Source organism: Balearica regulorum, chromosome 5 (assembly GCF_011004875.1).
Source record: "Balearica regulorum gibbericeps isolate bBalReg1 chromosome 5, bBalReg1.pri, whole genome shotgun sequence".
NCBI classification, from domain to species: Eukaryota; Metazoa; Chordata; class Aves; order Gruiformes; family Gruidae; genus Balearica; species Balearica regulorum.
The window spans coordinates 3,928,685-3,955,881 of NC_046188.1; the positions used below are offsets into that span (position 1 = coordinate 3,928,685).

General features: G+C 42.2%; 1 protein-coding gene across 3 annotated transcripts in view; it reads right to left on the reverse strand.

The window, feature by feature from the left end:
* Positions 1-2,769: 2,769 nt before the first annotated feature.
* Positions 2,770-27,197, reverse strand: part of DDHD1 (DDHD domain containing 1) — a 64,619-nt gene continuing 40,191 nt past the window's right edge. For 2 of the 3 annotated variants that reach the window (XM_075753214.1, XM_075753213.1), the window contains 8 exons: positions 27,028-27,134; positions 26,772-26,878; positions 16,589-16,851; positions 14,342-14,417; positions 9,194-9,343; positions 7,652-7,904; positions 6,187-6,369; positions 2,770-3,822 (listed from right to left, as the gene is read on the reverse strand). In XM_075753214.1, the coding sequence (XP_075609329.1) occupies positions 3,641-3,822; positions 6,187-6,369; positions 7,652-7,904; positions 9,194-9,343; positions 14,342-14,417; positions 16,589-16,851; positions 26,772-26,878; positions 27,028-27,134 (1,321 nt within the window). In that variant the 3' untranslated portion in view covers positions 2,770-3,640. The remainder of the gene's footprint in view (positions 3,823-6,186; positions 6,370-7,651; positions 7,905-9,193; positions 9,344-14,341; positions 14,418-16,588; positions 16,852-26,771; positions 26,879-27,027; positions 27,135-27,197) is intronic. The other variant, XM_075753215.1, reaches the window with a different exon arrangement.

Below are 27,197 nucleotides of genomic sequence, written 5' to 3' on the forward strand. Positions count from 1 at the left end.
TTTTGCCAGATCAGCAGAGACAATCGGCACGGACTCTGGGGACACAATGGAAAGCGGTTGCTGCAATTGCAGATGGAGAGCAACCAGGAAGATCATGCTTGCAAAACTTCGGCTTCAGTAGAAAAATGATGTGCGGAGGCAGAAACCTAATCTCCAAGCCAGTAACAGAAATAGGAGAAACAACAAATTTCAAATAAACTTGCTGGGCAGAGGGCACACAAATATACATTAACTATCTGACTGCAAACAGTTGACATACTGATTCATGAACTCAACTTGGATAAAAAAAAATAAAAAATCAGTCCCCACCGATTTAGCTACGGGCAGAGTCGGCTCGACTGACAAGTGGTGTGGGAAAGGTGTAATATCTACCAGGTGTAATATCTCTATGAGAGTGTGAAACATGTTTCAGTTCAGCCTAATACTACTAATTAGGAAAGGAGATAAAAGAAGTGAAGTTGGCCAGCCAGACTGTCACGGTACAATAAAGCAAAGGGCCTCTAACTCCAGGAACACGGGGAGTAAAAGCAGAGAGGATATACAGGGGAAGGGAGGTTGTGGTGACAGAGTAATTAGGAGCAAAGGGATGGAATTCATTAAAAAAAAAAAAAACAACCAACTGCAAAAATGACCTTGTAGCAAAACAACCGTAAGCTCAAATTTGGACAAAGTACTGAAGGACAAGTTTCAGAAAACAGCTCGGTATCAGTCAGAAGACTGACAGCAGCGCGGGACATTTCCCTTATCTTGGTTTCTCAAGAAAAACCACCAGTCAACACAGCTTGTAAAGTTAAACATCGTTCTTGCAGAAGAAAACAAGTCAGTAATTGGAAGCCAGGACATTCCAGCTCTATATTATGCCACAGACCATCTGACCAGAAAGTTTTAAGCATGAAATTTAGACTCTAGCATGCAGAGACGTGACCCTACTTGAATCTGAGTTACACTGCAAAACAGAAACGGGGCAACCCTTTTCCTAACAACTTCAAAACTGAACTTTCAAATAGTATTTCATCTTTGCAGGAGGATAAAGGATCTTTTTGAGGATTAAAAAGATGAAAGTCTGCCCAACAGCATACTTAACACCTTTGCATACACTTCAGAATAAATCTCCATTTATTCTTTTGAGGTATGTTTTATGTTTGTAATTAAGCTTGGAGACTATTGATGCTCCACGAAGCTACAAATTAGAACAGAATCATAAATACGTCCATTAACTCAGGAAAAACGCAAAGCGACGAAGATGTATTGGTCCTTATTATCCCTTCTTCTACCAGCAATATGGTTTATTTCTCAGCTCTGTCTTCTCCCCGATTCACCAAGGGGCACGTACACAAAAGTAGGATCTCATCCTTTCTATGGGGAGCAGTCAGCAAGTACCGGCATGTTCTGATGCGAGGGGAACAGCCATTCCATAAATCTGAAACATGTTCTGGACAACGGCAGAGTTTACACAGACCACAAGAATTATAGGAATTAACCCCTTTTTCTTTACAGCGTTTAAAAAGAGATCTAGCGTAGATCCAGTGGTGTACGGGGGTATCGCTCCGACTCAGAAGCACTGACTGAAACACAAACCACGCACATTTGGAAATGTTTTGCACGTTCTAAATATAAAAGGAGATTCTCCTTTTATGTTGAAGTTCTCCTAATTGGGAAGAGCTGATTAAACAACTTATCTGGAAAGCCAGTAATGTAAACAACAGCCTGTTTTCTGGAGCAGAGGCGTCAAGCTTCCTTCTCTTAGAGGGTTATTTTCATTTTTTATGATTGTTCATCAACCAAGGTAAACATGTTAGGCGGGAGAGTTACAATTCACTGAGGCTAGATGGATTTTTTCAGAGATGCACACTGAAGCACGGTCCTTTACACCGTCTGAACATCTTTGCCGGGTATTGTTTCACTGCATTTATAGTAGTGCTGTTTGTCATCATTTTCCCTTCACATTCCCCTCCACTCCTCCCTTTCCTTTTCTTCTTTGCATTGTTTTTTCATAATTATTCCTAAATCCGTAACCCCAACGTACAGGCCTAGCTCCCAAGTCCCTCCCCATTGCACCATGGAAACAAGCAACAGCCTGAGCAATATTATTTGGGAGAATAATATTCCCTCTCTCCCCCACAGAATTTCAGAAAGGGACATCTGGGTGGTTTCCACATCTCTGAGCCGCTGGCTGAGGCCGTCTGCTGGTTTGGGCTGATGTTGCCACATCTGTTTACACTGAGAACACTGCTATTCATCAACACCGCAGCCTGATTATTTTTCTTCTTTTAAACCAAAGTTTAAGATTCTGCAGCTTCTACATATGCCATACAGATCATAAATACCTCTGCCAGAGGCAGCTCAGAGGCCATATATCTGACACTTCTACTCCAGAGCCTTCCCCCCTGTTTTAAAATCTCAGCAATGACCTTTGAGCGTTTCATTTGGAGATGATTTCCTTTCATCACACCACTTCTCCCCTCGACTTCTCCTGAATTAGTTTCAGATACAAACCTAACCTAAGCTCTGGTATTCTCAGGCCTCACCAAGTTTATTTTACGCCGCTCGCTTTCCTCTTGATAGGATCCTTGTGCAGAAACAGACATAGACATACGTTTTTATACAAACACATGCACGTATACATTGAATAATGGTAAGCAAAAGACAGCTGGATCCTCTGCAAACCAAGTCCAGCGTGAGGTCAAAACCTTCACGTGCCTGAGAAACACTTGGGACCTAAAAAGCACAGCGAGTTACTTACCTTTGGGAAGAACGTGACCGATGTCATTTGTGTGAAACCACAAATATTTATTTTTAATGAAAAAATACTTAAAGTGTGCCACAGTGTCCATATATTCATTTGAATAGTAGTACAAAGATATGTATTTCTGAGAAAAAGTCTTAACACTGTAGAAAATAAATGTGGTTCTTAAATTATGCCAAAAGAAACCAGTAAAAAAGTAATGTTTTATACACTGGAATAAAATGAAACAATTAGAGATAATAATAAATTATAATTACAGTATTTCAAATATTTGCTTCATGCTTTTTTCAGCATTAGTTTCTAAATGTGTCATGTATAATACGCCCTCAGAAGCCAGCAGTCAGAATGATCTTTCAATGGTACTGTGATAACAGGATGTGGAACCGAATAAAGTCCTAGAAAAATGACACCACCGTTTGTTATTTACTGATACGTAAAACATCAGAACATGGCAGTTTTAGGTTTGTAGCTAACATATATTTTTGTTAATGGAAATTGATTTAGTTGTTTGTTTTTTTTTTTTAAAATCAACTAATCTCTTATAATTTAATGAACTAAACAGCAATTATGGTCATCAACAAGTATGTCACCCAAGCAGACTGCACAACCGTGCTTACGGGATGCTACACGTTGTATTGGCTTTTTATACAGTCAAAGTTAACAAGAATTTGGAATCATTTCAGGTCTAATTAAGCACTGCAAAATGTTTAAAACTATAAAGTGCTTTCAAATACAAATTAGTTTTGCTCTTTAGAAATAGGAAAAAAATCCAAACATGCACTTAAACCTGAAACCTCCATGCCATATATACTGCAGTTCAACAGTAAAACATCAGTTTTGTGCCATTTGTTTTAAAATTTCCTTTCCCATCCCGCCCCATCCCCAGTCAAAAATTCAAATAGCGTCTAAATTGGATTTGTCGGGATCTTCTTGGTCGTGTTTGTACATGAAGGTTAGAAGGAAAAGAGCAATATCCAGAGATGACCAGTAGGCAGTGTGCGATGTGACCGCGGACCAGTATCTGCTCTCCACGAGACCTTCCCTGAGCTCAAAATCGATCCTGTGCTCCAGTTCCACTAGAAATGGAACAAGAAACAAAAACGTTATTAGATGACACTGGCATGTTTTTCCATCAGCTTTGGGTTCTGATTCTCCTTGCTGTATATAAAATGCACATAATAAATCTGTGTTTCACCTAAGTCAACTGGGATTTTTAGTAATATGTACATACATTTTTATGCACATGCATTTAGCACAAACCTGACCTAAGAGTCAGGGTTTTTTTTTTTTTTCAAAAAAAACCCAACTAAACCTGGGAAAAAACAGCTTGGGAAAAGCTGGCATTTTTTTAAGCCACTGTTTTGCTTATAGTAAGTAAATATGTTTGTTTATGCTCCTTATGATAACTACACAGAAGTATCCAGTAGGAATGGATACACAGAGGCCCCATTAGGAAACGTTGACTTTCAGAAGGTGGATGCTCAGAACTTTCTGAAATAAATGGACTTCTCGCATCTTTAGCGGCTATACAAGGCGACTACACCCAATATTATAAGCCCTTTCTGAAAACCAGCCGTCCCTACACAACACTAGCCCTTTTCATTTCCCGATTATTCCAAATATATTTCAGCAGCTATCCTTTCATTTCAATGGCGGGTTTGATTAATACCACATTCAAAGCAATTTTCACTGCATGTTTCCCTGGGCCAATGGCTAACCTATTGTTAAGGCACTTCAGCGGTTAGAAAATCTCTACGAGGAGCAATAGAATAAAAAGGACAAAACTAAAAGCCTGTTTAGCTACAAAAGCCAAAACCCCATATTGAGTAAAAAATGCAGCCATTTATCAAAGCCAGTCTCAAGGAATTTTAATTCTTGGCTCAAAGAGCCAATAAAGGGAGCATCGCTGCCTCCGCCGGCATGGCACAGCAGCGCTCGGGGAACGACATGCCTTCTTCATGTTTTCGCAGGAGCCTTGTGCCGCTTTGCAAACGCGGCGAGGAGAGGGACTCAGAGCCTTCGAATACCAGGAGACGACCGCAGTCATTTCCACTAAGACGCATATATTCAGAAAACCGGTCGCTCTGCAGGAAGGACGTCCCGAACGACTCCGTCTCCCTCTGACAAGAGGCCGTTACAGGAGCTTGGGAGGCAGCCAAAACCCCACCGCAAGCCGAGCGGCCGCCCTCTCAGAAGCAAATACTTTGGCAGCAGATTGCATCATTCAGCTTGCAGCCTTGCTGGCCTCCGCTCCACGTTCTCCTTCTATGGAGCAGGGACGGGCTTTCAGCAGAGAGGGATGCGGGAACTGTGCAGAAGGCCCTTGATGTGCCAGCCTGCCCCGAAAGGACCTCGGCAGCAGCTCCATGATATTCGCTGTCACACCATTCTGTTTTCCTCAAGTATAAAACAAAGTGTCTGTCCTCAAATACTTACTCAGGTTATCTGTTGAAATTAGCAGTGATGAACGGACAGCAACGTATCATGTGAACGCCATCACAAGATACAACATACTTGTGACTCCTCAGATTGCAAAAACCCCCGCCTTGCAACAGTGCCAATGAGAAGTATAGAAATAAAATCAAGTGTGAATTTCTGTAAAGGAAGTACCTAAGCTTTTCCAAAAACCAGCTGCTCAAATTGCACTTTCTGTTCTAGGCAGTTCAGATGAGGACAAAGGCAGCTTCTGTTTCCAGTTGTACGTGCCTTTAGATCCAGATTGCTTCAGAATTGCAAATGTATGGGGAAGTTTAAATAAATCCATTTTATGATAAATAGTAAGTGGGATTCTCCACAGCAATTATATTGCTTTTCCTAGTGGGAGTCTAGAAACTACTGACCTCAGCAGAGAAAAATTCATACTTGCAGATATATATAAGTGGTGTACGCGTATGTACAAACACAAGAAATCTGGAGAGGGACTGGTGACAAGGGCAGGGAGTGACAGGACAAGGGGGAATGGCCTGAAGCTGCAGGAGGGGAGATGGAGATGGGATGTGAGGCAGAAATCCTTCCCTGTGAGGGTGCTGAGGCCCTGGCACAGGTTGCCCAGAGAAGCTGTGGCTGCCCCTGGCTCCCTGGCAGTGTTCAAGGCCAGGTTGGATGGGGCTTTGGGCAACCTGGGCTAGTGGAGGGTGTCCCTGCCCATGGCAGGGGGGTGGGACTGGATGGGCTTTGAGGTTCCCTTCCAACCCAAACCAGTCTGAGACTCTGTGATATACAGATAAACCTCCTTTAAAAAAGGGATAAAAGGGAGAACAAAGAGTCAGTCCTTGGACAGGCTTAGGAGATTCAAAAAGCAGAAATGAATTCAATATTTATCACTTTAGAGCAAACCAACAAAATAGTGGCCTATGTTGTTACAGCATTACACCACACACAGATGCAGCCCACTAAAGGTCTTGTTCCCGCAGGGTTTGTAAGGTGGACTTGTCACTAACCTGTGGGTTCGAGAAAGCCCGAGCTGCTGTGTGGGAAAGGCGGCGTCCCAACAGTTGTGGCCTTCTTGTCATCCCCCTCGGCTCCATCTTTTCCCGTCTCGAGTGTCTGTGGGGTGGTTGTACTAGATCGACCAAATCTTGAAAAAAGCATCCCGCCGAGGCCCTTCCCAATGCTTGCAGCTCCTGCGTTCAACACAGAGGGGGAAGAAAAAAAAAAAAAAGCCAAGCACAAGGGCAGCTAAATTAAACTGTGAATTAAAGTCACTGTAGCACCCATCAATTAGCGTTGAGTGACAGATGAAGGAAAACACTATTCATGCTTTTCTAGGGTGGGAACAGCTTATCTGACTTAAGTGTACACTGTTTATCGTGAGACTAATCTAGCGTACAAGCAAAGGCTATAATTTGGAAACTGTAGTTAGGGGAACAGAAATACACAAGAACACTTCTGCAGCAAGAAATCTGGTGCTTTTAAGGATATGTTGTAATTTCTCTTTCATAAAAAGTCTAAGACAAAAATGCTTTATAACAATGTTAGTACCTTCCGCACATAAGAATCCCATCAAGACATTTAAGACGCTCCCTCCCATTAAGGGTCCTTATGTTGGCATAACCCTTACAGACCTTTAGAAATGCTATATTATCCTTTAAAAGGACTATTTTGGTTGCTTAGAAAGAGGGGTGCAAAAGTTAAGAACAGATCTGTGATGTTTTCTCCCGACTTTGCTGCCACCTTATGGACATGACATTAAAGTTACTATAGTAACACAGCAAAAAGCAACCCTGCCTTGAAATACCGTGTCTTTCTACTTAAGGACTAAACTGCTTTTATATACTTATTCGATTGGGAAGATTCCTGGCACTAGGTCACATTAGGCTTCTTCCAAATCCCACGTAGAGAGCTAAAGAAAAGCCTTGAGTCAACAAAAACTGCAAGTGCACGCTCAAATATAAGCTCCAGTGAAAGTAAATTTAAGCTCACTTAAACCAGGGCTTATTTTGAGTCAGAAAGCCAGAAGCGGAGAGACATCATATTAAACCAGCCTGAATTTCCTATTGTAAAATCATGAATTAAATGGAAATGTAATAGCTTTCATAGAGTGATTTTTCTCCTCTTTGCCAATACCAGAAAATGTAATGACAAAAACAAGCTTTAATTTTTCTTTTTTCCATGAAGTCCAGTGGAAACTATTAAATCCCCAGGATGTTACTTCAATAAGGCAGCAACAGCATAAACTCCCTGACCTGCATCCTCTCCCCACAAGCCTTGACTCCCGTGTACGTGAACTGTCTTTTCTTCACGGGAAATGTTAGTTGGGATTAAAATAAGCCATATGCCTATACAGAACAAACTTAAACAGCCGGGAATAGCTTGCTTACAGTTGCACCTCAGTGAAGCTCTACAATAAGGTTCTATATAAGAAATTAATAATAATAATAAAAAGAGGACATAAAGAACAATTACCTAATATACTCGCTTTGCCTATGTTTGTTATGGACTCCCCGTAGTGGCGTCGAACCATGACTGGAGAAGTAGTTGGGCTTGGTACAGTTGAAACGCTTTCGCTATCAGTAACTGAGGTAGGTTCTTTCGTTGGGTTGAGAAAACTTGGCTTCATATGCTCGTAAGGTAGAGGGTTTGCAGTGTTGTACCAGTGGATCTGGACAGGCGAAATGTTGCTGTAGTGTTTCAGAATTAAAGGTTCTAATCTATAGGCCTGCAGGAATAAGTTAGAAAAGAAAATCTTGTGTCAAGACTGAAAAGTCACATTCTCGTCCCATACAGAGTCCTCTCCAACCTCAAATCCAAAATATCTGTAAGGAGTGAAGCCTAGAAAGTGACAAAATGGTGGTGTTATGTTCTGGTTCACTTTTATTTTCACAGCCTGGAAGATGTATTAGCTGCCCAGTTGCTTGTGCACCCACATTTGCATATTTCTCTGCAACACTCCTACTACGTGTTGCTGTTACCAACACACAACTTACTGTTAACAGATTTTGTTATTATGCATTGACAGAACAAACTTTATATACAGTTAAGCTGATCCTGTACAACACAACAGAGAGGAAGGCACTGGCTATGCAAACATTTTGTTTAATGACTCTTTGTTGATCCCTATGCAAATCATGAATTGGTGTGCTTATTAAAAAAAATTTGATTTCTATTGATTCTTTATTTTTCTTTGTTTACTCATATGTAGGAAAGCATTCTGCATTTCTTTGTCTTACAACTAAGTCAAGTTACTATTTGCAGAGTGGGACCACAGATTGCAGCCTGACCAATCCTCCTAGATGCCCCAGGAAAATTCTGGTTTTAGAGCAGCTGGAGCTGAACAAGACCTTGAAATACCCCAAGTTACTATTCTACAATAAGCATGTAATCTCAGCTCAAGTTTGCATCAAAGAAGTTGCCAAGGTGATATGGATCAAAGGCCCTTTGATCTCAGCAAGCACTGGCTACCTATTGAAGAGTACAAGGACCGGGCAAAGCTATTCCAATACTGCCCTCCCCGGTACTATCCCACCCTCTAACAATCTCTTACTCTGGACCCCTTGGGTAAAAAAACAACCCAGAGGTTTTGTTTTTCTACAATATCTTGTAAAGTGCTTGTGAAGCCTTTTTTAACAGCAGTAGTATCTTTGGATAGGTGATGTTTAATGGAAGGCAGTATGGTAAACCCAAGTTGGAACTTGACTGAGAAAGATTATTTCTTCTGTCTTTACAAAAAAAAAAAAAAAAAAAAAAAAAAAAAAGCAGAGTAATCTTGAATCTTATGCTTTTTAGTATGAAAAGAGAAGCAAAGTATATGGTATTTAAGGCAATTATTTATAGAAACTGTTATTCTATAGTTACAAACCCCAAGACATTGTACAATAATCATCAACAAATAGTCCTGTGCTAGAATATACTTGCGTTGATTCACACGCTTTGAAGATCACACATTATCACACAGCTGATGCTTAAAAATAGTCAAGGTAAAAGCTTGCGACTGCAATTAAAACTCACCACTGGATCTGTTGGATGAAAAATATTTAGTAAGCGGTTACAAATTGTTCTGGGCAGAATATGATCTTGACTACCGCTGTTTCCTGGACGGATGCCACGCAATGCCAAAAACACTGCTAAAGGAGATCCCATACAGAAGAAATTCTCAACCTAAGGAGAGATTTCATCCACGTTAATAAGGATGGAAATAATGCTTTCTAACATGGCTGGATTTGATTTCTCTCTCTCAACTGATTTCTCAGTTTCAGCTGAGGGACTCACAGTATTAGTAAGTCAAAACAGGGAAGACCACTATAACATACATACAATAACAGGAAGGTTGTTTCCCTTTACCCTTTGCTGTGAGAAGTAGTAACATGCTGTGATGCTACATAGTTGGAAAACTGAAAAACAAGTCAGATATTTGAACTGAAGGAGGTCTACCAACACTGGAAAGGCTGGATTAAGAAGAATTTAGAACACACTAAGGAAATGTGAAGAATTTCACAAGATTGAAGCCCAATTTCTCATGAAACTTCCCAAAGCTTACCACAGCTCCTTAATCTTACCCTCACCAAGTATTCCATGACTCGTTTTGCTACACACACCCATTGAGGAATTAGAAACGCAAGCTATATTGAGTATTAAAGATAACCTAGAGAATATTTACAGTAGTCACCCCCACATACAGGCTGGTGTTACGTATGACCTCTTAAAACCCCCCAGTGTTATGTGAACGGAATGGTGCTTGTCAGAAGTGCCACCAACATCACACATTAGGAACCGCTACCCAGGAACAGGTACAGCACACTGAGCGACTCTGCTAGCTACCCTCGCGTCCAAAGCTAGCGTGACTTTGCTCTTAAAGGACTGCCGCTGACACCGAGAGGCAATTGAGTAAACCTGAGCTGCAGCTGGTAACCCATCTGGCAAAGGTCACTGAGCATGCATCAGTGCTAACGACGTTTGGTCGCTACCAACCTGGGCTGGGATTCAACAGAAACCTAGAGGTGAATGGCTCCGTACCCACTACCAATCCTCAGACAGTGTGTCTCCTAGGAACATCAAATGTAAAACTCTAGAGTCAAAAATATTTTCATAAGTCAAAATGACTTTTAAACCTTTAAAATATTTATTTATATGATAAATTAATTTTACCATTATCAGAACTTCACTGCAACTTTCCCAATAGTAGTGCCCAGTTTGCAGGGCACTACAACCGAGCAACTCCTAGTGTGCTGCTACTTAACCAGCAAGAGAAATCGCTGCGTTCTTGCTAAGTGCACGTGGAGGACGCTTGGATTCCCATGTGCCTTCCCTATATGTCAGCGCATGGAGCGAGGGTGTAGAAATAATGGTCCGTTTCATCTATCAGATTCCAGCACTGCACAAAACATTCCTCCTCCTCTGACTTGGCACTGGTACCCCACCTCTTCCTTTCAAAAGGATGTGCAAGTCCCAATTCAATGGGGGGAAAAAAAAAAAATCTAGGTCTTCAAAGCTATTCAATGTCATATGCTGCGAAGCACCACTCTGTCATCTATATTGTCACTCTGGTGCAAAGCTACTCTCCTTTCTTATCATCGAGCTTTACACAAACCTTTCCATTTTTTCAGTTTGGACAAAAAGCTTTCTCATCTTCAAATACAATAGAAACGGATATTCACAGTGCAACCCTTTGAACTGAATAAGCACCCTTTAACCCTGTCCATCTGATATTCCGGTATCGAGCGCCTGGATTACACAACTACAGTCTTTCTGCTTCAGAAAAAAAAATCACAAAGTGACTGCCAGCTTACACTTGCTAGCAGATGCTTAAAAGATGTCTTCGTGATTTTGCCTTAGGCAAGTAACAGACTAGGCAAAAATCTCAAAAGGTAAATAGTTTCAGTGGTTACAGGGTGCACGGCTGTCGTTCCATCATTTCTATTGATAAATACAAGATTAACAGTGTCCACAGACAGATGTTTTCTTCTTGGAGGGCACTGTTTCTCACTATGTATTTTCTTACAGGCGCAAGCCTTTCAACATTGTCTTCCAGCTCTGGAAAAGCTTCCAAAGACAAATTACCAATTGGTGGGTACCCTAACGGGCAGCACCAGACCAATACCAAAGCAGTGAACACTAAAAATCAGAAGTCTTCCAAAAATAAATTGCAGCACCATCGCAAAGCGGCTGAAGACTGCCATGCCACGAAACCTACTGGGAACAGAGGACTAAAATCATTCTAGAAAACATTTATTAATTTGGGCGTTTTTCCTAAAAGCAGGAGTGGGGCACTTCACAGATACTCCCGGACGTGTTTAATGACAGAGAAGAAATGTTTAGAACATGACCTTTCAAGATAGCACTTTTCTCCTGGTTATGATTCATAAACAGAAGACTTAACAAATTTATTTGTATTTTAAGCAGAAGCTGACCCAAATAGTCATCCATTCAACTTAAGACTGGAGCATTTTCAGAATTAAAAAAGAAAAGCTGGATGAGCCGACAGAAGTGGGGCAGCTCTTTTGTGCACAGGTAAGCGTGGGGGACAAACGAACGTGTTTGGTGGTGACGTTAAAACAGGAGACATGGAAAGTGATCGTGATTTATGTTCCTGTGCTGCCTTTCAGCCTGGAAGATCCCAAACATCCTCCCAGAGTGCAGAAATACCGATCTCTGCAGCAGCCTCTACCTGTTCCTGCACCCAGGAACTTCTGCGGCCTCAGCAGACAAAGGGAACAGAAACTTCTACTGGTATTACAGGGGGATTTAACTGGGCAGTTGTGTGTTGGACTACTATGGGACTTTGCTGCCGTCAGTTTAAAGGCTTCCTCCTCTCAGATAAGGCTGCATGTCAGCAGCTCGTTAAGCTCTCATAGTTCTTCTACATGTGGTAAATCACTAGTGTCTTATAAATAATTTGTGATAGTTGTTATGAACATGGACATCGCTGTCAGAAACCACAAGGTCAAGTACAAGCTGGAGCTTCTTCCAGATGAGTTTCTGTAACCCTGGGTGAATGAGAAGTGCTAAGGAATCCTGAGGCACTTTAGGCCAACACAGTGACAAGCCCAGATTTAAATGAATTTCTGTCTCAGTAGTAGGGAGTAACTGAGGTCCATCCTGCCCTCCTCTTCCCTGCGGTGACTGGAAACCATCCTACAACACAGTTATTTTCATGCACCACAGAGTCATAAAAAGGTAGGTATCGCACCATTCCCCATGTTTTCATCTTCTTCAGCCCTCTTAGCCTTTGACTCCGATTCCTGTTACATAGCTGGCGGGGAGAGGGCTGCGCTTCTAAGCTTCACGTTTACAATGGGGTGTAGGGCTTTGCTTTTAACCCACGCAGGTCCTCATGATTTAGCAGTTTATTTGATTGTGCCATCTGAGGAGAAGTAGAGGAGAGAGCACCATAAAGATACCTCACCCTCAAGTTCTCATCTGGGTGGTTCATCCAATACATTCTTAGAGTACAAGACACTCCATATCTTCAAGTTTGGTTTTTTTTTAATCCCCAAAAGGTCAGTTAAACACAGATCATTTCATCTAAAAATAAATACCAGCCAAGTTAGCTGCTGTATTTATTCTTACACTTGTCTTTGCCAAAAGCTACCTTTGTGCTCACTCAACTAAATCTGCTTAATGTAGGACTACTGACTTTCTCTCATCCTGGGAAGCTTAATTTGTTTCAGTCCATAAAAGAAGCAACACATTGACGGCGGCTAACCTTTTTCATTACAGCTGTACATGCCCATTTCGTCATGTAATACAGCCTAAAGAGATCAGTGACCAAAGACTCTAGTCTCCTGCGTCGCACAGAACAAAATAATTTGTGGATCAAGCACTTGTAGTTAATAACAACTCATGATCAAACCAGAACTCTGGTCTGCCATGAAGAGCCAAGGTGCTGGTAGTTGGTACCTACAAAGCAGTTAGTTCTCTTTTAGCAAGGTAGTCACCCTCAGTAGGCTGGACTGGCTTGCTGATGAGCAATAATCCTTCAATGACATCCTGCTGAAATCCTCCCTTGGCAGAAGCACTTTGCCATCGTGTTCATGGAAAGCCCCTCTCTTCCCCTGGGGCTCTGTCTCAGGCACGGTACTCAATGGAGTCACTAGCGTAAAGCTTTGCAGGGAAAAAACCATATTCCTTTCAGTAAGGGTAAGAAAAAGGATGTACTGCAATGGAAAATTACCTAGGAGTAATTGGGATTGATGCAGTCCTCTTTTCTTCCCCCTTTCTCTTCCCCTCCTTCCCTGCTCCCTCTAAAAAGCATCTGTTCAAAAAAATCTTCAGTTGAAACACAACTGAGTGATGAATAATCTTTCACAGAGCTGGAGGAGTATCAGTCTGACTGCAGCTTCCTTGATGGTAGACATAATAGCACGATACATGCTTTTAAGCAGTGATGAAAAGGAGAAGGCTATGACAAATTGAATTATGGTTAGTTTCCTCTTTTTTATGGCTCAAGATTGACCTTGGCTTCTAGGAGTCCTTCTGAGTTAAGAAGGAAAGAAAAATGGCAAGTTGAGAAACAATAATCTATTTTCTTCTCATCTATCATGTCACATTTTTAAGGTTTAATATTTCAGGATATAGTCAAGCAACTAGAAAGTGTTGCACATCCCACCAAGAAGCTAGAAAATGCCTTTTCCCAATGATATGAAAACACAGCAATTTATACAGCTGATTAGCAAGCCATCTATTTCATGAGACTAAAAGTAACTTATGCTAACTGTCAAACCAGTGTAATTTGGAAGGAAAATCTGCTGCTGGAGGAAATTCAATGAGATTTGCTCAGAGATGTGACATGTTAATAGTAGTCCCCAAGGAAAATGGATTAGCCAACAAAGTAGCAATGAAATTGTTTAAGATACATGATTAATGTAATTTGCCAAATGGCTTTTACCTTCCCACAGAGTTGTACGTGTGTGTGTGTAATATATTAACAATCTATATACAGGCTTATATATTTACAGATAAACATATATATTTGTAATAAATAGTAATATATGAATACAGTAACATCTTTACATACACATAGACACACTATATGCAATACATGAAAATTATTCTACCAACATCATGCCTAGGGACATGGAAAAGAAATAATAACTCATATTGCAGATGTATTTCTACAGCAAGTAGAACATTCAGTAAAAGCCTCTTGAACGTACATACCTTAAATTTTAAGACAGGTGGTTTTGATATGGTGGATGCCTTTAAACCATGTAACCTCTCTTCTATCTCTCTCAACCTAGAAAATAGAGATTGTTCTGAGATCCAATAAAAAACGTAGCCTTAACCTCTCTGATCCAAACAGGCATTCCTGTGGGGTCCAACAGTTTTGGCTGCTGGGAAGAGAGAGTGATGGCGTCAGTATCTCTTGGAGGCAGTCCAATTGATCAAGAATCAATATATGTGAAATCCTGTTTCTCTGACCAGAGGAGGACTCAATCAGGGCATGACATTTTCCTTGTTCATCACCCCAAGCATCTGCTCACCCTTCTTCCTTGAATAGGTAACTCAACTCCTGTTTCCTTGGTGTTTTAGCAACCAAATCACCTGTTTTTATTTAAAAAAACACCCAAAACCCCAACAAAGCCATGGGGAAACTCCATGGCCCAAGCATTATGGAGTTCTGTATTGTGGTGGAGTATCTGGAGGACAGTGTCCCACCCTTTCAATTATCATTGAAAAAGGTTCACCTGTTTTTCTAGTTAGCCTGAATTAAAAAAAAAAAAAGTAGCTACAATATAAAGCACCTCATATGGACTGGTAAACTAGAGCATTATGCCCTCTTCAGAGCAGGAAAACACCATCTCCTCAAGTTCCACAAAAGCATTACGGAAACAAATCCGTTAAGCTTAACCTCTGCCATCCTGGTTAGAAAGAAGCAAGTCTGGAGCTGAAACTTGCCAAAGAGCAGTACTTTCAAAAAGGTTTGTATGCTTTAGTGAGCACAATTCAGTCTTAAAAAAGAAGGCATGCCGAATTCCTGCCTCTTGAGAACTATTGTGGAAGGGTACCAATACACAACTTCACATGCTGCATGTATGCTATTCCACAGCACAGAATATTTATACATGTTAGAACACACCCTACACAGGCATAAGCATTTCCAGAAATCCACTATGTGTTTGCCATCCTTAAAACACTAGAAATCCCAAAGTTATAGGATGTCAGTAGCATATTTTCTATTATTTCAGAATGAATTGCACTAAGATAGCTCACGAAATGGAGAGCCACTCTATCTATACAGAAGTGCCAGTGTCAAATGATACTTGGATTACTGTGGATGCAATCTGAGGCACTTCAGAGCATGCCTAAGGAGCTGGAGCGTGAAAATGGTAATTTTTCCTTGATCATACGCTAGTGATGTGCCTGAAGGGTCATCTTACCCCCGAGCAACTTCATTCAGTCTCTTACTTCCCTTCTCTCAGAAAGGCTGTGCTTTGTCCAGCCTTGCAGCTGATAGAGATGTCCTGTACCAATCCCTAATTACACACGTCCTGATTTCAAGCACTGCAGGAGATCTGATGCTATATTAATGTTTCCAAAGTACTGCCAACTCTAAGATAGGTTTCAAGAAGGATCCAAAAAGAACTGTGATCATGATTTATCCTCACCTTCCACTGGAAAGACTGAAGCTCAAGCTACTATTATTAAGATTCTCTATCTACGGGTGTCTCATAGCACCTTGATATCCAGGTTAGAACAGAGAAGTCATCTTAATACTGTGGAGGCATCATGATGCTCTGCAAGGTCCCCTAACACTGAGAATCTCTACCAACACTTGCCAGGCACTGAAGCTGAGATCCTGTTTGTCACAGTGGGCAGTGCTGCTTCACACTCCAAACAGCATGAACGTTTCTAGACGACAGCAGGAAGAAGCTGGTAAATGATCCGCAGCAGAGTAGTAACCCCATAAACCCAATCACAGCAATTACAACATTAGTATCCAGCTGGTGGAGCTCAATTTCCAAGCTGAGCCTAGGAGAAAACTTCTTATTTTCCTCTAGAAACCTGGGAATTTCATTGCTCAGGTTCTGCTCAGTATTACAGCTCACTGCCCACCTGCAAGCTACTTTGTTGTGTTTCTCCTCAAGTATTCTGGACGGCTAACGGCCTGACCTTCTCCTTTGTTCCTGGCTATGATCTGCTCCCAGTGCATGTGGTTAGTGAGCAGTAGTAGCTACTTGTTTGGTTCTGATACAGCCCGTAGGATGTGGTTTCAGAGCTCCTATGAGCAGTGCCAGCTCCCTGTGCCTGCTCAGTCCTGTGTTTAGCGTTTACCACTGCCATTCATCATGAGCAGAAGAACGTCAGCCACAAAAGATAACAGCCATGGTTGGTTCTGGAAACACTCAAAGGGCATCATCTACGGATGTGGTTTTCTCCATTAACAATCAGAAGTGGATGCATTACCGTTGTTTAGTTATGTAAAGTTCTTCTAGTAAACGTTGCTCCTCATAGCTCATCCACCGGTCTTCAAGCTCCTCCTCCTCCTTCTGCAGCAACTGTTCATAAAGCCTGACCGGGTTCCAGCCAGTCATGATGTCGTAGGTGATGACGCAGCCCAGCGAGTGGGACACAATCGAGACTTTCCCTCCTTTCTCCTCAAACTCTGGATTCCGGGAGCAGAAAAGTGTGTATAGCCGGTTCAGCTCCTGCTGCAGCCCTTTGACCAGCTGTTTCAAGAAGGTAAAGAAAGAAAGTTTAACATCAACATTTTATCACTCCTGTTCACGTTCACGTATGTTCATGTACTACACTGACCAGGTTCTCGAGCACAATGGTCTGCTCGCTTAGGCTGGGAAGATGAACAATGGTCAGCAGCACTGACTCCAGTGGTCCATCTCTCCCCTCCAGACCCAGCAGCAACCACCACACCGGACACATGGTGACCCCAGAACCGCTACACCACACAGCCCAAGGCATTAAATTGAAATAAACCCTTAAAGAAATGACAGCTGTGCTTGAAGTACTTAACAGCACCCTCTGAGGTGAGCGATAGCAAGGCACTCGGTTTTCACTAGCGATCCATCAGCACAACAGCGACTATTACCACAGCTGCATTTCCCTTCTGGCTTGTTTCTTCCCCGGTTTCTCTACCTTTTCACAGCACTGCTTGTTTCTCCTGTGCCAGAGGTTCAGCTCCTTTTTTAACGCAGAGGAGGCTGGAAGGAGCCTGAGCCACACATGATCTAGAATCAACTCACATCTCTGCCACAAGCCCGGCACATAACCCCAGACAAGTTATATTCTCTCTTCTCCATTTATCAAATTGAAGCAACAGCATTCCTACCTCATTGCAGGGGACTGGGAAAATAAATCCACTAAAATGGATATGCTCAGATACTACAGTGACAGTCTAAATGGGTTCTGGGAAAACATCCACAAATTGCTTTTGGGTCTTTGTAAAGCACACTTGAACTCGTCAAGTCTTTCATTATTCTGCTCACTGCTTGGCTACAAGGAGATGCAGCTTTCTGTCCTACTTCCCCTCCTATCACACCACACCTATTGTAATTTTTTCCAAAGGAATCGGAATGAAACGATGCCTCTAAAGAATAAAAAGCCTCATCTCAGGCAAAGGGAAGATATAGGAGGAGAAAAAGCACCTATGAGACAGGCAGAGCCAGAACATTTGATATAAACAATGCTAAGAAAAACAGTTTTCTGGGTATAGGTTTCTAGAAGGGTTTTAGGGGGAAAAAACAGGAATGCCACACATTTCTCAGACACCATAGGCTAATCCTATAGTACTACTGCAATAAATAGATATTGGTCCTATGTTAATTGAATCTCCGAGAGGCTTACCTGCTTCAAATCCTACACTAGGGTACATATGCATAAAAACATTAAGATTCACAGAAAGTGTTTTTAGAGAGAAACGTTGAAAGCCATGAGATTTAGGAACTAGCTAATACAAAAAAAGGCAGCTTTGCTTGTGAAACTCGGCAATGTAACGGAGCAAGGCTTCCAGGCTATGGCATAGAGGAGGACAAACAAGAAACTGCAAATCATTCCCTTGTTAGCAACAGGAAATTAAAGCTACAGAACATGTAATTTGAACATGATTTTTCAAGAGCCTGAATCATTACTGAATATAAATATGAACGGCACTAGGACTGTCAGTGTTTGATACACATTTCGCTGAGCGAGAACCCACACGTCAAACATCACATTAACAAAGCCTTGCAAGAGTTTGGAGAAATAAGTATCATCATTCCCATTTTCCAGCCTTTTTGACTGTGACGCTGCCTATTCTTGCATTTGGCTCTATACAGACTTCGGGCACTACTTTCACACATGAACAAACAGGCAGAGGTTTTAGCAAGAGCTGGAGCTGAAAATAGAAATCATGACTAGCTTTGGCTGGGTGGCATTTTCTCCATTTAAAAAGGTTTTGATTAAAACCCAGAACAAAATAGAAGAGATCTGCTGAAATCAAAGCAGTTTGGGATTCCTGCCAGGAGCTCAGTGAAATGAGGGAGCGCTGCTCTCCAGCAGTTTGCGTTGCTGGCTGCCGAGGTACCCTCCAAGGGAGCCAACGCACATCGTCCTGCCATCAGGGAGCTCAGCAGGGAGCCCAGGACCCCCAGCCAAACAGGAGATGCTCTGGATGGAGCATTGGCTTCAGGTTTCAGAGCCAGCAGCGTAAAAATGCCAAGCAAACTAGTGCCGGACTCATCCCAGCTTCCAGCATCCCTGTCAGTACAGCAGGGAGACGAGTAATGCCATCTTGTTTAAAAAAAAACCTAAACGAGCTGTATTAATATATCTCAGGGTCGTCAAGTTTTTCCTCTGGTGGGAAAACATGTACAACAACTCAAACCCTTGGTTTCTTGTTGCACAAAAGCTATCGCTACCACTGTCCTGCCCAATGTGCTCAACAGCCCTGTAGCCTCCTCTCCTGTATCCTATTTCCCTGGAAAAGCAGCTGTCTTCCAGGAAGAAGGATATTACATCAGTCTCCCCCACAGCAAGTAAGTAATTTTCTGGCATCATGGTATTTCATTACAAAGGTCTTGTTCTCTCACAATCTGGGGGCATAAAACAGAATATTCTTGGAAAGTTCTGGTTGGACATCGAGTCCAACCCTGTTTGTAACTGTCCTACTCCTTAAAAACATGCTGTTACTGAAAAGTTAGGCAAAAACATGGACAGCAACTAAGAAATTGTGCATGGATTTCCAAATAACTGCATATTTGGAAGTCTGTGGATGAGATTCAACTAGATCATCTGATGGAGATTGTTTCTAAACTCCAAATCACTGGTGACCTAACTTAGTTGTAGAGTAGAAGGTCAGCTGGAGTAAAGCCTCCAGATTTTCAGGCACTAGGAATGGTCTGGTTTGCTGCTATGGCAAAACCAGAAGCCCTCCACCTGCAGCGAGTGCTTATGGATGTTTGCATCTTGCCAACAGTTCGTATCGGTACTCAGATTAAAAACTGAATCTTTTGGTATATAGCAAGAAAAGGACGAAAAAAAAAAGAAAGGAAAAAGCAGATTACTTTTAAGTCCCAGATAAAAAATGATTTGGCTAAGCAGTATATAAAGTTAAGATAATATTTAATCCTGATTGGCTTTCTTAGTCTTTAAAAGCATACAATATTCTAACCTGTAAAACAGAAACTTTGTTTGAAAAAGGCTTTAAGTCCAGCACGTGTAACATGAAGTGCTTTCAAATCTCCTTTGTAGGCACAGCCTGGTATGTGTCCTAACACTCCATATAAAAATACCTTCTATAAACACCAATAGTCTTTATTTTTGTTAAAATCAGTGACTTTTTCCATTGGAATTGAGCATGAAAAATATAACTACCTATCAAATTTTCTCTCCTAAATGGCATCACTCTAACTAAACCCAACTTTTTAAGAGCTGAGGTTTGGTTTTTTTATCCACAGCTTGTCTTTTTGCTCACCCAGAGCTTGCTGACAGCTCCTCCAGCTCTCACTGCACCTCCATCCAATGACTTCCCCATCAAGGGAGCCCTCCTCCCACTGGTTTCCCCGGTGCTTCTGCCAACCCCAAGCCCCAGGGCCTGCCGATCCATGCGATCTATTATGTGCTTAGGAAGCACCTGCTGTTTCCGTCTGAAAACAGGAAAGCAGGAATCATCCAGAAAAAAAAAAAAAAAAAAAAGTGGAATTGTGGAATGCAACGCAACCAGACGCCCCCCAACCTTTCCATCTTGCCTCTTCCCTCCCAGTTCCCACCTCATTTTGGGGACAGCGGGACCGAACTTTCACAAAGAGCCGTTTCTGCAGCCCCCGCAGCAGTGCTGCTCTTTGGCAGCCCCCCAGCACGGCTTTCAGTACAGCCTTCCCCACAAAAAGGCCAGTTTCCTTGAGTTGCTGCCCAACCCCTATTACCATCTCCTAAAGCTTCTCCCACAGACTAAACAAGCTCAACTATCTCACAAAAGACTAAATGTGGCAGCAGTGGATTGAGTCCTTTCTTCCACCCCCCCACCCCGTGCAGCTGCTCCCACAAACCCTGCTTGCTGCTCTGACTGCTAATCCGCCGGCTGCTGCACTCTGCTTCGTTACCCTCAGCTCTTCCGTTGAAACGCAGCACGCTTACGTGTCTCTTACCGAACAGATCAAGCCACCGTAACAAAGGGAACACTTCCTATTTCTTCAAAAAATAGCCACAGCAAATCCCTTCCTCCCAGATGACCTTTCTACCATAGCATTAGTTTAGCTTCAGCCTGAGGACACTGCAATATTTTAAAGAAAAGTAGAGAAAATCTTCCAGTGTTTCTATTTTCTTCCCCAGAAAAGTCCTTTCTCCTTGTTCTGATTTTTAGGGAAAAATTTCACCTTTTGCAGACCAGTTGTTTCAGTGCAAAACTTTACTGCAGCATTAAAATGCTACAAGCCTTGTAGATGTACCACTGCAAATACTCATAAATACCCAGAGAAAATGAAATACAAATAAAGCAGGACTTTGCAATGGCTGAAGCCTTTCCAAGACTGATTTTATGGCAAGTCATAATCAGGCACATGAAGCACCCCACAATTACAGGCTGGGGAGAAAGCCCTTATGTACTATTAAATTTTCAGACCTGCTCAACGCCAGGAGAAGCACAGACACTCGAGACAGAGCCTTTGATACAGTTTGACAGAGCAGCATCCAAGAAGTGGATGTGTTCCCTCCATGTTCCAGTCTGGTCCCAAAGGGCAAGGGAGAGATTTGATGTCCAGCAAAGATCTCAGCAAAACAGGGTGAATGGAGAAAAAACGTCACCAGACAACTCAGCAGACGTGGAAGGGTGCCGTTCCCCTGTGAAGATCTTTTGGAAATGTGTTTCATTTTTGCTTCATGAAGACTAATTACTAGTTGCCTGAAGCTCCCTTTATCAGCTGAAGTTTTGCCAATAAATCTTCCACGCAGGAAACTCAAGCCCACAGAATCAAGTTGCTGAGAAGTCATCAGCCTATATTCCACCAAACTGAGGTTAAATGCTCTATGCCCTTCACAAACAAAATTAAAGGCAGAATAAGGAATGGTCTTTCTGCGCATTGACGAAGAGCCAGTGTGACAGCTGTGCAATTCAAGGGGAAGCCAAAAACCAGCCTGTCGACCAAAGAATGGGTTGCTGGACATGATCAGGTCAAAAATCCCCTTTGCTTTCCATTTACTTGCCTGCTTGGTGTATGGCTTCCAAGAAGCCAAAAAACCCCAGCCCATTCCACCCGTTCAGGAATCCTGCTGGCAAGGGCATGTGGTTTATGAAGACAAGGACATGGGATTTATAAAGACAAGACGGGAGTCCCAGTCAGATGAGAGATGCCACTGTCATCTCAGGCAGAAGAAGGACCTGCAGTAAGGCCTGAACTGCTGGATCATGATGGGGAGCAAGTAACCATGTAAGCAGTGAAACATCCAGAGCTGCTGTCTGTCTGGGCTGAAGCCCTTTTGTGCTGAACATTAACAGCAGCCTGTGCTGAGCTGGAAAAACCCCCACAAACCTCTAAATCCCTGGCACCAGCATCCAAAACAGCTGTTCATTCCTCCTCTGATGCAAAAGAAGCCTTGTGAGACACCAGCGTAAATAAGCACGCCTGTTCCTTGCACAGCAGAAGGAAGTCGGTTGCGTGCGTGGTGGACAAACACCTCCTGGACCTACACCGAGGAGATCCAGGCAGGAGGAAGAACTTCACCCCCTGCCTGTTCTAGCAAGCACATCGCTGGGGCCAAAGGGACTTTTCAGTGCATGATAAAAGGACCAGGGTAGAAAATGACATTCTCCCCTCAATATCCAGGAAATTAGTTTTTTCAAGAAAACAAGGAGTACAAAACCCCTGGGCTGGCACCCTGAGCACAGAAGTAATGCAGAGCTTGTGCTGCTCTTGCTCAAATCCTCAGTGACCCACTTGCTGCCAAAACATCGATATAGCACTCCAGTCCCAACCCCTTTGATCTGGCAAAGCCAACAAAAACACTTGTTCTTCTCTTGGGCTCTGGTGATTGTCCTCTTCTGAGACTGCTCTCAGCTCTGACCACCCCCTTGCTGTAATTTCCTCTCTCTGCCATCTCCACAGGATCCTCATCCACTGGACAATCTTCTCACATGAACAGCTTGAAGCCCAAGAGGAAAAAAAAAAAAAATAACAGACAGCTACATATGAAAAGGGAGTGCAGGAAACGTGACCTCTGCACCCCCTCCAGCTTGAATAGCACGACTGTTTTAGTAGGCTTCGTGGGAAAGGAATTTTAAGGAGATCTGAGGAACAGAGAGTTTTGCAAGCGGCTCCCTCCAAATGTCAAGAGAACTTCAGGAGAAAGTACAAACTCATTTGAAATTCAGCAAGCAGGCAATAAGAAGGTGCATGAGCCAACCAGAAGTAGAAGAAGGTCCTTAAAAGCCAACAAAAGATCTGCAGCTCAAGGATGGATTGTAAAGGACCACGAAAGCAAAGACAAGGAGTGTTTGCTTCATGTGAACCAGAAGAACGTGCCAGCACACAGCGCAGAGATGGTGAGGCTGCTGACCCCCCCAGAATACAACGGTTGTCACGCTCCCTGATGGCATCACCGAGGCATGCCAGAAGAGTGTCACAACAACAGATGAGAGGCCAGAACAAGACTTAGCGGTGTGAACAGGCAGGAATGGCTGCGTGCCTTAGTGACGTTACAGAAAAAGATCTGTGGATCTGCCCAGACCCGAGTCTCTCTCCCAGTACCCCTCTTTCTGTTGAAAAGCTGAGTCTAACCCATTTCTAACCCAGTCACTGTGTTCAAGACTAAGTTTAGGTTCAGGCAGCTCCAGTAACCTATCACTTTATACAGCTGAGAATACATTCAAGAACAATCAAATGAATTAAGCAAGCCATGAAAGCACTGCCAAGCAGCTCCTTGACTATTAGGCTCAACAGAATAAGCAAAACCAGTGTTGAAACAGTCTCAGTTAAATATTACCTGCTTCATTTCCCTCTTGTTTTCAAACACACATAAAACACTTGCCTTTTATTGCTGAAAGGAACAACTAATCTTCTGAGGCTATTGCAATATTTGCACTAAATCTTCGGAGATCTTGGGATGACGGATGTAAATAATATTTATCCTGTACTAAAGGCATTTTCTGCCAATTCACGTATCAATAATTTACAGAATTACAATTAGCCTGCAAGTAAGTACAGTGAAGATCAGTAAAATAAGCACTTAACAATATAACGAAGGTGACAACGCTAAATTTACTATGCATCAATTTGCCTTTTTAATCTCTGTTACAGGCATTTATTATTAAAGAAATATGAAGGTACGGTGACACCGATGTGAAACCGAGTCATGCACTGAAGACACTAAAACTCAAGGTTACGTTACCACGGATGGCACTAGCAAGGTCAGAAATAAAAGTTTGAAACGATTCATTTAGAAATAGGGCCGTGTGCATCAAAATACCAATTTATTGTTTTTCCTTATTATCTGTGTAATATTTAAAGAGGGATTCTGTTTTACTCATCGTGGAGTGCTGTATAGACGAGGACCCTTGCAGCCACGCACACACACCACGGCTCAATCCTTTGGCTGCAGCCACCCTCCAGACTGAGCTCTGAGACCAGACTGAGACGTTCATAGGGCTGTAACTGAATTATTAACTCCTGTATGGTATCCCATTACACGTCAGAAGTCAGAGGCACCTTTTGGATATTCTCCTACCGTGCTGCAGAAGAAACAATACTTGAAACCAGAGAGGGGGTCATCCACCACGCTCCCGTAACGCTTAGCAGAGCAATCCAGCTGCATCCGAAACGGCTCGCTGCTATCTCAGGTGAAAGCCAAAATGATGTGGCTTTTCGCCCCCCGAAAGAAGATAGTGGCTACCCACTCGCAAATCCCTTACCGAGTCGTTTAAAGAGTGGTCAAAACCTTTAAAGAAGCAGTTACGTTACTTCTAGATGCGGGGAAAATCCTTGGAGGTAGAAAGAAAATTGCTGTCAAAGGAGTGTTGAGTGTTGGCAGGTGAACAGCAGCTTTGCTCTTCTCCAGGCTGAACTCACTGTGCTGCCCGATTTATTTCACAGAGGCGCAGTAAAGTTTAATTAGCTCCTTTTGGGATACTTTTAGGATTTCTGGATGGAAAGCATTAGGAGTGCCCACAAGTACACAAAGAACCGGGTCAGCGCTATGAAGTGGCAAGCAGGAATACTAATTCTGAGCAACTTCTGAATACGTGAAGACAAGGCTCATTTCTGAGCTGGAATGAGCACTTGGAGCAAAGTGCCCCAAAATGGCTCCACAATGAACATGGGAAAAACCCCAACTGTTATTCCAAAAGAATGCTCAACTTGATACTATTGTGTTTAAACTCTGCAAAGTTAGGTCACAGAAAATTAAATGGAATAAGGAAGAGTAACAAAAAACCCAACCCAAACCAACGCCAAACCAAAGGCAAAATGAAAGGTGAAAAAATATACAGAACCTATTGAATGACTATGAGCTTTACACAGCTCCTAACCAAAGGAGTAGAACCAAACAAGAACTCACATCCCTGACAACTCACAGCCGGAACACAAACTCTGTACCTGAACGAACCACCAGAAAACCTGCATCCCAAACCTTTCGTCTGCAACACCAAAGACACATTTCAGAAACCTGTTCTTCAAGATTTTAACATTTCATTTGTTAAAGCCTTTTCTTTTCTGGACAAATACTTGCAATTCAAATCGTACAACTTTGCTTTGAGAAAGTTATAAGGTTTATCAATGCAGTCTGAATATGGTAAGGTAACGATAAACTTGCTGCAAACATTTCAAGAAAACGAAATAGCACGCTCATTTTATTTGTCAATTCTTGTACTTGAGGGATGGTGATATACCTGTAAAACTACAGTCCTACTGAGCAATGAATTAAATTTTCCATGCATCGCTGGCCAGCACACCTGAACTTTACTCGCTAATCCATTTCCCATAAGATGCCCACAGACATGCCAAGCCTCTAATGCAGTTAAAAAAAAAAAAAAAATATATATATCTATTTTAAAGCTGCCAGAGAAGTTTTCATCACTTGCCACAAAAGCTCATGCTGGCCTCAGGTCCACAGCAGACAGAAACCTGATACAGTGGAGAACCCAAGAGCCCTGAATAATAAACTTTGCATTACTGAGCAACAAGAGAGGTACAGCTTTCGGTACACCTATTGCTTGTGTTGGAAGCTTCAAAGGCTCATAGCGATCTCCCTACCACTGCTCCTACGAGGAACAGAAATATTACTAGGTAGTTCAGGGTTTAAAATTATATTGTCCGTCTGAAGGACTTATACATATCTCATTTTAGTGAAAGGTACATCAAATCCACAGGTAAACTTTGAGAATCTCTCCTCTCCCTGCTCTCGTCTAACCATGCACAGAGCACTAAGGCTGCAAAATGATTACCATTACTCCATACCTAACATAGTCAATACAGAAAAACCCCTACAATTTCTATAGAAACTAATCCTAAAACATCCCCGCCACAGGGGTGTCCAGGAAGCGTGACACAAAGGATGCTATCGGGGTGAGGCACTCTATATGTTTTACAGGCTACTTCATCATTTATTCAAGGCTTTTACCCTCTAATGCACAGACTAAAGCGCACATGCGCATACACAGACGTGAAAAGTAAGATTCCACTACACAAACAGGTAACTGAAGGCCATCTTGTTTTTCCTGCAAGGCAAGTGTACACAAAACACATTAAAACCGGCTTGGGCATGTTTACACATGCTGCCATCCCATCCGGCACAAACGAAATGACAAATATCCACGGGTTTTGCAAGAGGTATGAAGAATCTCAGCCCTATGGTCTCCCAATGCTCTGAATATGCAGACGCATGAAAATACTGTAAAAAAATTCCCATTTCTAAGCTGCTGATACAGACCCATCTCAGCCATTTTTGCTCTAAATAAATTACACTGGTTATATTTTTTGCTGTTTCTCTACTCCTCTCACTCTTAAAACTCTGTATTTTGATTACTATGGATGACCACTCCATACTTGCAAAGTGTTAGCATTCTTTGTGCAGGGTCTCAGAAGTAAACTTTGCTTACTTTCCTAAGTCCAGTTTGTTTCAGCCCCTATGCCCTGCTCTAGTAAAACTTACATAAAACCACACTTACTTCATCTCTGTAAAGAGGACTTGTATAATACATGATGTCCATCGCGCTGCTGTTCAGCATATCCCTTAAACCTCGTACTTTATCTGGAGTGATGGAGTCGACAGTGTCTGAAAAAAACAAAAAGAGACTTGAGTTATGTGCAGGAAAATGCTAAAATCCAAACAAGGCGTGTGCAGAGAACACAGCGTGAAACTTCTGGGGACAATTTTGCAGACTGGAGCTATTGGAACAGTAAAAGAACCAGTAAGTAATGTACCTCCATCGAGGGTAAGTTTTGATCTCCATTCAACTGGAAGAAATTCAACATGCGTTGCAAGGTTGGAAAAATACTTTTCTTCTATTTTTCTTGCAGTATCTCGCATCCTATAAAAAAAAAAAAAAAAGAACATGTTCACGTAAAGACTACTATTAGTGCTGTTATCAAAT